The sequence below is a fragment of the Cynara cardunculus genome (assembly GCF_001531365.2).
Source record: "Cynara cardunculus var. scolymus isolate 2C chromosome LG 5, CcrdV1, whole genome shotgun sequence".
Classification (NCBI taxonomy): Eukaryota; Viridiplantae; Streptophyta; class Magnoliopsida; order Asterales; family Asteraceae; genus Cynara; species Cynara cardunculus.
This window is the reverse complement of record NC_037532.1, coordinates 8,854,646-8,868,229: the sequence shown is the minus strand read 5'-3', so window position 1 is coordinate 8,868,229 and position 13,584 is coordinate 8,854,646. Positions and strand designations below refer to the sequence as shown.

Below are 13,584 nucleotides of genomic sequence, written 5' to 3'. Positions count from 1 at the left end.
AAATATTTTTTGTTTTTATTAAAATAAATTTCATCAATTTTTTTAAATGTAAGTATTTTTTTTTTGTAAACGATACTTTTTTAATATATTTGTTTCATTTTATAAATGTAATTTTTTTAATTAAAAATTTTTGAGACTTGGCCGTTCAAAAATTTTCTTAGACTTTTTATAATTTAACAAGTTTTGAAATGTTCAAAAACTTAAGAGGTTTGATAAAATTTTCTAAACATTCTTATAATACATAAATTCCCATATTTGAAATATCATGAACTTGTTTTCTTGTAACATCATTTTGTAACTCAAGCAAGTTCATCAAAACCGACTTGTTGCAAATGTTTGCGACTTAAAATCGACTCGTTAGAAATGATTGCGACTGACTTCATCAAAACGACTTGTTGTTATAACAAAATGTACGTTGCTTTAGGATACTTATCAAATATAGAGGAAAGAAAAATATTCAAATCATTTCATTAAATGGGAAATGTATGCTTTCTTCTCCGACACAATAATGTCATTGAGTTTGATTTTATTTAAGAAGACGACGGTGCAGGTGCAGGCGCAGCCAATAGAGATTTGGCCGGCGGGTATAGCGCCACCGCCCCTCGTGTGCCACTCGAATACTTTCTATATATCACCTTCCTCTTCTCATCATCCTTCGCCACCGCATGGAACGCCACCATCAGCTTCGAACATTCCTTCACCTGCTCCTCCCCAAACCCCGTGTGCAACTGCAGCGTTTCATGCCACGCCGGAACCTTCTTCAGTGTGCTCCGTGCTGCATGCACCGCCCCCGCTGCAATCATCGAGGGGCAGTACCTTATCATCTCGTAGTTCATCATCCCCAGTTCTGCATAAAAATACACCATCTGCTCCATCTGTTCCAAATCACCAAAATCAGAATCAGATGTTTATAATCACAAAACAAAAATTAACCACATCGGAATATGCGTTATGCGTACGTTGATTGTTTCCTCCGGTGGAGTGGCGGCGGCTTTGATGAATCTTGTAAGGAAGACGTAAGGTGTAGGGACTGTTAGATTCCATTCCAATCGACCCAGAATCCTTTTTTCCATCACCAGAACATGGCGATGCTCGTAAGCTCGATCGGAGATTTGGACCAAGTCGTTGACTTCAGGTGCCCAGATTTCTTCGTATTTTGAAGCAATAAGCATTGCACTCATTCCTACACACTGTAATTCTCTCCTGGCCACAGTTTCAGACGCCAAGAATCTGTCCACAATGTTGATTGTTAGATACAATGTTTCGTTTGTAAGCTCGAATTTGTTGTGAACTTCGATGAGCCAGTCGATCAGAATCGCCCTCATTTTGTCGTTGATCTCCGGCTGGGAATGCATATAGTCATGGACTTTGCTTTCATTCTGCATCAAACACACATCAAGAAACTCAATAAAACTTTATAATATATACATACATACATATATATATATATATATATATATATATATATATATATATATATATATATTCTGCAAGAAACCCACATCAAGAAACTCCATAAAACTGTATTATATATGTATATATATACCTCTACGAGTTTGTAGAACTTGTATATGTCTTCAACATATTCGACTGCTGCCAGTTCGTTATTGATATCTAAAGCATCGATGTCGACAATATTTGTTGGTTTCGGTTTGTAGTTAAGGCCACAGGCAGCTTTGCTTCGGGCAGTTAAAGTCGAAGTGAGGGACGATTGCGGTTTCTTGTTTCTTGAAGAAGACGATTCGGGTTTCTTCAATTCTTTGCTATCGGGACTGATCTCGATCACTGTTGCATTCTGGGGCACTGGTGGTGGCTTTGGCTTGACTGAAACTTTCTTCTTGGCAACCACTTTGTTGTTTTCGATATTCACTGCCATTGGTTTCTGTAAAATACCCATCAAGAAGATTGATTTTTGGTTGTAAATTGGTGAGATTATTGAAGGAATTTGAAGAAATGTTTTACCTTTTTGTTGTCAGCTGCTTCCTTTTGAGCGTTGGCAAGTAATTGTGCACAGAAACTTCTTGTAACTGGTCGGGTGATTGCCGGCAGAGGCTTGCCGTCAAGTGGCCGGAGAGTTACGAGGTTGCCGATATCACCTAGTGCACGGCGGCTTTTGCCTTGTCCTGCCACCGCCATGTTCTTCTGCTTCGCAACACCAACTGCTTCACCTTCACCAACGATAAAAGAACAAGATTTAATCTTTATATCAAGAAACTTCAAAACAAAAGAACCATCAACAGAAGAACTCGAAACGACTCACAATCAAGACTTCAAAAGAAGATCTATTGGGTTTCAAATCGAATCAAAAAAGGGATCGAATCAATAAATAGACATCTAAAAGAGCATCATCGATGATAAAAAAAGGGATCTAAATCGAGAAATACTGAAAACCCAGAAGTCTATCAGAAACCCAGAATGCATCATCGATCAAAAAAGGGAATCTAAATCCAGAAATACTCAAAAACCCAGAAGTCCACAGTTTTCGAAAAACCCATCAAGAAACAGAATATAAGAAAATCGATCAAAAAAGGATAAAAAAGAAAGAAAAAAAAATCGATCAAAAAAGGAACAAAATAAAGAAAAAGAAAACCCATCATCAGAAACCTCAGAAGAACAAGATAAATGCAGTAAATCTGAAGGTTTCAGATTGGGATGAACTTAAAAAACTCTCAGAACGGTGAGAAATCAGAATCAAGTATACAGTTCAACACACAAGATCCATTTGCTTTCAGAACTTTGAATCAGAAAGAACGCAAACCTAACTTCAGATGAACAAAAATACATCAGGAACTGATCTGAATCTAATACTAATCAAAACCCAAAAGCCATCGATAGTGAAAACCCCTAAAGGAACAGATTATACGAGATCGAGATCAAAACCCAGATGAAAAGTAGGGTAAAGATTAGATGGATACCTCTGTTTTGTTCTTGAAGAGCATGCCTTGATGCCATCTTAATCGATTGATATTAAAGGATTGGAAATTTAGAACAAAGAACACAGACAACACTCCTCACACTCTCTCTCGCTCTCTCTTTCGCTCTGGATCTCTCTGTCGAAACTCTATTGAGTGTTGTTTGTGGAAAGAGACGGCCAACCCCTTTTTGAAGCCAAGGAATGGACGCCTCCACATAAGCCCTGCCCAACGGTCATATTTCTAGCCGTTGCCCTATTCAAATTTTTGCTGTAATGGATTTACCTATTAAAGAATGTGCGACGTTCAGAACATGCCCCCTCTAGTTTGGTGTTATGACAATTAGACCCTCTATTTTTCCAAATTAGATCATTTCTGCTTTATTTTTGGTGTTTTGACGGAACAGTTTCCCTCTGTTTAGTCTTTGCTAACAAAGTAATTTCCTTCCGAGTTCTAATATTATTTTTTGAACAAAACTGTTACTATATCATTTTTTTATTAACCTAGATATCCAACGCGTTATGTGAGCCGACTAATCCTAGGACGACTACTTGTTTTGCATATAACCCGGAGTCACCGCATTTGAACCTCCGTGGCCACAATGAGATTTTTATTCCTCATTGGATTTGAATCTGGGACCTCCTTATACTTTTGACCTTTTATTTTTAAAGTAGATTGCAATTTTGGTTCTTGTGGTTTCTTGCTTTCTTGGATTGGGTCCCTATAAAATTTTTATTGCAAAAAAACCTTTGTAGTGCACAAAAATGTTTGGTTTGATCCTTCCAACTAACGCTTCTAAAAAAAATTCGTTAAATCAAGAGGTATTGCGGTCTTTTTCATTTTTCTCATATTCATATATAAATATTCTAATTATTTATAATAATACATATAATACTAATTATATGTTGGGTTCCGGTTAGAATGAGAGTTAAGGTGAGAAGCGTAAGAAATGATCTCCATCCTTAGATGCACATTAGAATGAGATGCACTGGACCAATCTTCGTATCATTGGTGGGTTTGAGATGAAAGATGATCAAGGGTCCAGATCCTTTCTTATGTTTCTCAGCTTAACTTACCTTCTCCTCACATGATCCTTAGCCTATATATTACCCTCCTCCAGTTGCTCCTGAAAAATCACATGGACTTCATCTCCCTCATCCTTCCGTTTTCTCATGTCACCTCCTTTTCTCTTCTCTGGCCATGCCCTTCTCGCCACTGCCAACATCCCGTCTTCTCCCTTATCCCTTTTCCCCCTTTCAAGCACAGTGAACCCTCACCATCGTTACACAACCACATCCCCGACCTCCCAGCATCCCTTACCCCATATCAATATCATCCTTGTAACCACTGTTGTTCTTGTGGATCTCCATCATCGAGCATTACCACTATTGATATCTCATCTATCAGTCTCCATGAACGTTTGAGGGTATATAAACTTGTCAAACCAGTCTCCATCGTATAAACTTGTCAATTTGTTGACAGGGTATTGAGTGGTCCTTTTTTTTGTAGAATATATCATTCTAATCAGTATAAGATTCAATGTCAAATTAACGGTTGATAAATATTTTAGTCCTTGTGATTTATTGTTTTTCTTGGACCGAGTCCCTACAAAACTTTTATTGTAAGAAAACCTCATGGTATGCACTTTTGCATGGTTTTGGTTCCTCCCACTAACTGATAAATTCCGCGAGTTAAGTAAGGGAATTTTGGTCTCTTTGATGTTTCTTTCTCATATTTTAAACAAATCAAATCATAAAACCATATCTTATTTTATTTAGAGTGAATAAAAAAAGAGATGCTCTTATGATTTGATTTGTTTAAATTAAAAAAATTAATTATATTAAAAACGTTTTAATTTATTGTTCTTTTTCTATCATTAGAATAAACAAGTTTATTATCGATATTTTAACCTCAAAAATCACTGAAACCATCAACAAATGAACTCCAATTTTATCAGCCCAAAACTAGGGTTTCAGTTTTCATATTATTCTTCTCTCAGAAACTCAAAATGAATTATTTAGATTTTAACCAGAGGAGATTCATACATACTATCATCTTGGTAACTTCAAATTGATCAAATCTCTACATAAACTTTAACCAAAATTTCATACCTAAATAAGCAAAAAGACTAAAAAAATAATATTGAACTCAATTTAATATAATTAATTTTTTTAAATTAAACATATCAGATAATAAAATAATATCTTATTTTATTTATTTTGATATGGATATCTATATATGCGTGTGTGTATAAAAATATTGTTTTTTATGTTTTTTTTTTATAGTAAAAAGACAAAAAGATAGACAAAAATACTAAAATGATTTATGATTTAACCGAGTCAACGGATTTATTTTAATGAAGTAGTTAAAGGAACAATAGCCATGACAAATTGAATATAACAAAACTAAGTCAATAATAACATACGATAAGGACCCTGATAAAAAAATCAAAATACAGAACTAAATTCGTAGTGCACAAATCTAAAGCATAACAAAATCAATAATTTTCAATCGTTAAAAATCACTTATGATAACAAAAAAAAATTATATTATTTTGCACCCGTTATAGAATAATTGAAAAATAACAACAACAGAATAAAAAGAAGAAATATGTAATTCTTATTAATCAAAAGCCCTTTTTATACGGATGAGTTACAAGTAGATAACTACGAGATATTTCACTTTTAATCTAACTCTGATATATTTATATCTATCTCTATCGTCGTATCCTTTAGACGATGACACACTTATCCTACAACACTTCTCCTTATGCCGAGTCAAAGGAGTGATGGTGCGCAATTGTTGCCTCGTTAAAACCTTACGCCAAAATAAAAACCCAGTAGGAAAAAATAAAATTAGGACGGAGGAAAAAGTACAACGCACCAGTTTCTTTACAATACATAGATTTTTTCTTTTAGTCTAATATTCTTTCATATTCGTATATTAATCATGAGCGTTAGGAAAGAAATATGGGATATAAATTGTTGTCTCACTAAAATCTTACACCAAGGAACAAAACCCAATGGGAAAAATAAAACCTTGGGTGAAGGAAAGAGCACAACATACCTATATCACATGTATAGTAGGCTCCCCCTTTTGTCTACTACTTCCCCTGATACGTACATTAATCAAAGGAGTTTGGAAAGTCTCTGCATTCCAGTAGTTTCCACATGTTTCTCAAATGTGGCCTTAGGCAGTGATTTGGTAAACAAGTCAACCACATCACTTGAATCTTAAGGAGAGTATGTGGTTGCTGATTATAGAAAAAATTTGGCGAAATATGTTTTGTATTATCACCCTTGATATATCATACTTTCATTTGTTCGAAAGAAGTTGCATTATCTTCATATATGTATGTAGGATTTTGAGTGGTTGAACTTAAACCACTAACCCCTCTTATTTGTGTAATGACAGACCCTAGCCATATACATTATCGAACCGCCTCATATAAAGCAATAATATCTAAATGGTTCGAGATGATAGCTACAAGGGTTTGCTTGGTAGATTTCCAAGAAATATTCGTGTTCCCAATTGTAAAATATCATTTCAGGTTTCACTGTATAACGCTTTCTTTGTCAATACTTTTAACAGGTATTGTAACCCCTTTTTTTTGTAGGGAAAGTATAAGCCCATATTGATGGTTCCTTTTAGGTATCAGAATATATTATTGATACCATTCCAATGACGTCGTGTTGGCGCTGAGCTAAATCTAGCTAACAAGTTCACCGAGAATGCAATATCTGGTCGAGTACATTGTGCTAAGTACAATAATGAACTTATTACACTTAGATAGGGAACTTCAGCTCCAACACCTCATCATCCTTTAGACGAAACGGATTTTTCCTTATATCCAACACTTCGACTGATCGTGGGAGTGCTAACCGAATGCACTTTATCCATATTAAATCACATGATCATTTTCTGGACATATAAACTTGTTGTCCTAGCTCAAATAGCTAGACAAAACCAATTTTTCCCAAGATCTTTCATCTCAGATTTAGATTTCAAGCAGCTTGTGGTTTCTCTAATTTCATCAATAGTGCCTATTATGTTCATAACATCTACATGTAGAGCTACAATTGAAAGTCTAGAACTCGTTTTCTTTATAAATACACAAGGGCACGGTTCATCATTCTTATATCTCTTTAATCAAGTATTCACGTAGGCAAGTATACCACATCCACCTAGATTTCTTTAATCTATAAAGTGAGCAATTTTAATGCAAATGCACTATGTGGTTTAGAGTTACTTGATTTAGGTAATGTAATGTCATGAAACACTTTTATATATCTCTGAATCAAGATCCTCATAGAGATATGTAGTAACCACATCATTGAGCTGCATTTCTAGCCCTTCGGAAGCTACTAGGCTAATTAATTAGTAGAACATTATAACATCCATCACGGGAGAGAAAGTCTTCTCGTGGTCAATCCAGGCCGTTGTGAGAAAATCTTCCGCCAGAATTAGTTGTCAATCAATACGATATCATTTATGTTAGACGTCGTGAATTCTAGCACAACATAGCGTTTGTCAGACACTAAAGCTATTTATAGCCTTCTCCTATTACCTCAGGTTTTGAAAGTCACTACATTTTTATACACAAAATTAGTTGTCAATTAATTTTAATGTAATCATCAAATGAAATATTAAGCACCTGAAACACATAGTATACTATAATGCTAATAAGGCACCTTTGTACTTTCACATTGGCTTTGGTTTTAATTTCCCGTTACACCCCCAGCTAAGGCGTTAGCCCATCATCGCTCGGTTTCTTCTCTCAAATGATGTAAGGACTGAAAAATAAATAACTGATACAGAAAAGTAAATTGCAGAAAGTAAATTACGAGAAATTTAAAATACTGGAATTTAAAGTACTGAAAATTAAATGACAGAAATATAAATGACTGAAAGTAAATTGCTGGAAATTAAATGACATAAAAGTAAATTGCAGTAAAGTAAAATGCAGAAAAGTAAAGACTGAAATATAAAAGACTGAAATGTGAAGAATTGAAATGTAAAAGACTGAAATTAAATTACTAATAACTAAATACCATTAACTAAAATTAAACTAAGCAATGATGTAAAGTAAGTATTTGATGTACTAAGAAGTGACACTTGAAAACCTTGAAAAGAGGATAAGACTTTAGAAAAATGAGTTAACTTTGAAGAAACTTACAAGACAAGTAACAAAACTTGCAAAACAAGTTTCGTTATTAAGACCGAAAAGTTACTTGCAAAGTCTTAAGAACAGCTTATTTAGTCTACGTAAATTAGTCGTGAGGCACAAAGGATGAAATCCAATTTAAAGCAACAGAGATCGACTAATTCGTAACTTGCAACGAAAGTCAGAAAACGTAACGTAACTTGGAAATAAGAACAGAAATGAGATGAAGATTTAAATATGAGCACTTGAATTAAAACTTGAGAACGTAACCGTAACTTCACTTCACAAAAATCGGTTCTTGGTTGGGAGCAAGAAAATCGAAAGCATGAAACCGAAAGTAATAATCTAGAGAGTAATTAATACAAAGATTGTAAAAGTTAAATGGTAAAAGCATAAGTAAGTGTATTAAAAACAAAGTCTTAAGCCTCTATTTATAGGCTAAGGGAGCTTGCACAATGGGAGCCACCTAATAAGACAAAAGAAGCTTCAAAAATGGGCTTTGACCATGCCCACGGCCATTGACCCAGCAGCTTCAAGGGAGCAGCCCAAGAATTCTCGGCCCATGCAAAGGTGTAGCTCACGGACATGTACTATAGGATTCTGCCGCTCCTGCTCCTACAAGACTGTTGTAGGATTTGACCCAAAAATCATAAAAAACCTGCATAAACAAGGAATTAACATTAGATATGATATAATACTACTATTATATAGAAAAGACATAAAAAGACTCAATTATGACACTAGTGGGCAAATAAAACAAGTGAAAATGGTTAAGAAAATGATGTAATAAGGTTAATAAATTAACACTTATCACACCCCCAGACTTGAATTATTGTTTGTCCCCAAACAACAGAAAATGACAAATTAAAAGACTCAAATTTCTAATGAACTAAAAAAATGAGCATAAATATTCCATAGCCAAAGTATGTATATTTTTGAATGAAAGTGTTATACTCTTGACTTGATGCTTGATATTTATAGCCCTTCATAAATCTAGCTCCTCCAAACTTAAGTCTTTCATATTGTCAAACCATAAGATAGCCTATATTTCTTTTGCTACACCAGATTCAACAGATAGAATTTGGGACTTTGAATTGGGTTTTGCATTTGGCTTTTTATTTTCAATGCATGCTTTTTACCTCATCTCACTTTTTCACTACATAGCACAATTTTACTGCTATGCATCTCATATTGAGGTATGTTTGGACACTTTGGTCCTTTTCAAACATTTTGGTGTACTTTGACACTCTTTTGCATGCACAAGACATGGAACTTTGTTCCTTTGTTTGTCTTTTGGTCTTAGTGCATATGTTTCATGAACTCTATAAAGTGTTTGGTACTTTTAGGACCCTCCCCAAAACTTAAGGGAAACAATGTCCTCATTGTGAGTGTAACAAGGCTACAAATTGGCCAAATTGAAATGAAAGCCCAATTGAATCAAGTTCAAGCTTTGGAAATGGTTGGCTAGTTCTAGAGGCTCAATTTAAGACAAAGATGGTTTAAGCTTTGGATTATTGTGGCTATGGCATCAATTTCAAGCATTAGTACAACAACTTCATTATTTATTCTATTTTTGGTGCATATATGGCTAAAAGAGAATATGCTACTTAAAATCAGTGCCCAAAATCCTAGATTGAAACAAAAAARCAAAGATGATTAGTCACAAGTGTGACTTCATCATTTTAAAAATAAAATGACTCAAAGTTAAGCACAATTGAAATAGAAAAACAAAGATAATCAAGCATAAGCATGGTATGATCATCTTAAATGAAAAAGGACACAAAAACATATAAGAGAGGGACTATCTCTTATGATCACAACAATACCGACACTGACATATTTTAAAACAATAAATAAAGAAACACAAGTTAAACATAAAAACACAGAGTATGGTAAGAAGGCAGAACCTGTCCTACTCAAATTGAGTAGGAGAGGTAGAATACAGTTGTAGGACTGAGGTTGGGATATCTGATAGTTGGAGCAACTTGTTAGAATATTTCTCTCTCCACTTATGCTTCAATCTTTTCCTCTGTATGTCTTTTACTTCTTTCTCATGAGTCAAAGATTTAATGGAACAAATATGGGAGCATTCGTCACTCACATCAGGGTACCTAAGGGAATTAAAAACATTAAAAGTCATTTTTTTGATTTTGGACTCTTATGGCTAACTCTCCCTTCTGTACATCTATCAGGGTTCTTCCAGTAGCTAGGAAAGGTCTTCCTAAGATAATGGGAATGTCCTTGTCAGCTTTAAAGTCTAGGATGATAAAATCAGCTGGGAAAATAAATTTATCAACCTGAACTAGGACATCCTCTATTTTTTTCTTTAGAATAGGCTATGGACTTATCAGCTAATTGTAGAGTCACAGTTGTAGGTCTAGTTTCACCTATGCCTAGGGTATTGAAAACACATAAAGGCATGAGGTTTATACTAGCACCTAAGTCACACAGGGCTTTTCTTATTTCTTTTCCTCCAATTGAACAAGGGATTGTAAAGCTTCCAGGATCTTTCAGCTTAGGAGGGATTTTACTGGATAACAAAGCACTACACCCTTCAGTCAGAGCTACAGTCTCATACTTTTTCTTTTTACTCAAAATGTCTTTTAGAAACTTTGCATAACTTGGCATATGCTCAACAGCCTCAACCAAAGGTATGTTTATATGTAACTGTTTAAAAACATCAAGAAATTTTCTAAATTGTAATTCTTCCTTTTGATTCCTTAACCTTTGGGGATAAGGAATATAAGGAGTGACTGTAGTAGGAAAAGTAGTCTTTTGAAAAGTCGGTGTTGGAATGGGTTTCAATACTGGTTTCATAATGGGTTCTGATTCAGCTCTACAAGGGATTATAAGACTGGTCTGGACAGCTATTGTGGGACTGCCACCAGATTGTGACACATCCACTACAATATTCTCTTTGGGAGTCTGGATTGTCTTGTGTTCATCAGGAAATAACAACGAAACTTCTGATCTTTCTGGAATGGTTGTGATATAAATGGGCTTAACTATGGGTTGAGGCTCACTAGTACTCTCTGAATGGTTCACAGGAATGATAGTCACAAAATCTGGTACAGAGGTAACAGAATCTTGTACTACACTTTTCTTTTTAATCTCTGTTTTACTTGGTTCTTTTTGTTCTTTTTGGGGATTTTCTATTAAAGTCTTGTTACTCCTCAAAGTCACAACCTTGACATGCTCTTTTCCTTCTCTCTGAGGTGTCTCTATATCACTGGGTAGAAAACTTATCGGTCTTTGTCTTATTTCCAAAGCTACTTGTCCAACCTGTTTTTCAAGGTTTCTGATTGAAGCCTGAGTTTGGGTTATGAACCCTTTCATCATTGCTTCCAAGGAAGTAGATAAATCAACAGACTGATGTGTTGTATCTTGGAAAGATGGTTGATGACTTTGTTGTTGAAAACTTGTTTGTTGGTTGAAAATCGGCTGGGTAGGGTGTTGTTGGTAAAAATTGGGTTGGTGATTGTAGGAATCACTTTGATGTTGTTGAAAACCAATAAGTTCATTCAAGGTTGGAGCATTCCAGAAAAAATTTGGGTGTTGTTGCCACCCTGCATTATAAGCTTGTGAATCGGAACAACCTATGTTTTGATTTTCAAAAAAATTAACTGACTCTGGGTTAGATGCACATTGATCAAATGGATGACCTCCTCCACATAACATACATACTATAGAATTGACAGTAGGATACGATGTTGCATCAACAGTTCGCACATCTGGGCTAACATTCATATTCTTAATCATGTTAGTTATAGATGTGAGTTGTGTTGTAAATGTATTATATGCGTCTGTTTCATGTATCCCAACTGTATTATTCTGTATTAATGCATGTGGATCAGCCCAATATCCATTATTATTTGAAATTTTCTCAAGCATGTCATACCCATCATTATACGTACAAGTTGTGAAAGTTCCTCCTGCACTAGCATCAAGCATTTGCTTAGCAATAGTTGTTAAACCATTGTAAAACGTCTCTAGCTGGATACAATAAGGAATGCCATGGTAAGGGCATTTTCTCAACAACTCCTTGTACCTTTCCCAAGCATCAGGTGTTGCTTCATTATCCATTTGTCTAAATAAACATATTTCATTTCTGGATTCAGCATTCCTGTTGGGAGGAAAATATTTTCTCAAAAATTTCTTTACAAGTTCATTCCAAGAGATTATAGAATTTGGTTCTAAAGAGTTAAACCATAATTTTGCTCTATCCCTAAGAGAAAATGGAAATAACTTCAGCCTTAAGACATCATCAGATACTCCAGGTATAAGAAAACAATCAGTTATTTCTATTAAAGATTTTAAGTGTAAATGAGGGTCTTCAGATGGCAAACCATTGAACTGGACATTAGTCTGCAACATCTGAAATATGACAGGTGTGAGCTCAAAGTAAGTTGCCTTAATGTGTGGTCTTAGTATTCATGAATTTAATTGACTAAAAACAGGAATAACATAGTCCATGATTCCTCTATCCCTAGAATCAGCAATATGTATGATGTTCTCCATAATAGTAACAGGTGATAGAAAAATTAGTTTTTACAAACTTTACTTTAAAAAAAACTTTAGTATGCCATCCCCGGCAGCGGCGTCAAAAACTTGTTCGTCGGTTTATTCAACCTTAGATTTCAACACAAAAATAGAACTCGGCGCAAGTATACATCTTGAACTACTATCGTCTCGTAACAAGTAATAATGGTATAAGTACCAGATATCGTTCCCACAGAGATAGCTTGTAAAGTTATTTCAAAAGTCCAGTCTATAAAAACTAATTTCAGATGGCGAAACGAAGGATTTGATTTATCTAAAATTGGGAGGTTTGATTAACAATTAAGGAAAATATCAATCTTAAAAAGAAGCATAGGTTGCAACAGTTGATTAAGACACTAAACAAATGATTCAGCAAAAAGGTGACATAGCATTCCTGTCATAATCATCTAAAATCAATAAATGATTTTATATAACTATGACAGTATCAACTATCGGGTCAGACGGCCTCCCAAGAGTACACATCGGTCAACGTGTTATCGATACGATATCATTTATGTTAGACGTCGTGAATCCTAGCACAACACAGTGTTACCATCCTATACCGTAGGAGTATAGCATTTGTCAGACACTAAAACTATTTATAGTTTTCTCCTATTACCTCAAGTTTTGAAAGTCAATACATTTTTATACACAAAATTAGTTGTCAATTAATTTTAATGTAATCATCAAATGAAATATTAAGCACCTAAACAAATAGTAGACTATAATGTTAATAAAACACATTTGTACTTTCACATCAGCTTTGGTCTTAATTTTCCGTTACACCCTCAGCTAAGGCGTTAGCCCATCATCGCTCAGTTTCTTCTCTCAAATGATGTAAGGACTGAAAAATAAATAACTGATACAGAAAAGTAAATTGCAGAAAGTAAACTACGAGAAATTTAAAATACTGGAATTTAAAGTACTGAAAATTAAATGACAGAAATATAAATGACTGAAAGTAAATTG

The 13,584-nt window shown here is 34.6% G+C and overlaps 1 protein-coding gene and 1 non-coding gene across 2 annotated transcripts; one reads left to right on the top strand and one right to left on the bottom strand.

Moving 5' to 3' along the window:
* Positions 1-530: 530 nt before the first annotated feature.
* Positions 531-2,952, bottom strand: LOC112512307 (G2/mitotic-specific cyclin S13-7-like). The gene is made up of 5 exons (XM_025118185.1): positions 2,916-2,952; positions 1,963-2,168; positions 1,547-1,882; positions 960-1,379; positions 531-875 (listed from the first exon to the last, which is right to left on the bottom strand). Exons 1-5 carry the CDS (start codon positions 2,950-2,952, stop codon positions 531-533), a joined length of 1,344 nt encoding a protein of 447 aa, XP_024973953.1.
* Positions 2,953-12,085: 9,133 nt separating this feature from the next.
* LOC112513917 lies at positions 12,086-12,191 on the top strand. Its single transcript, XR_003069377.1, has one exon. It is a non-coding gene; the product is annotated as a small nucleolar RNA R71 (small nucleolar RNA).
* The last annotated feature ends 1,393 nt before the right edge of the window (positions 12,192-13,584 follow it).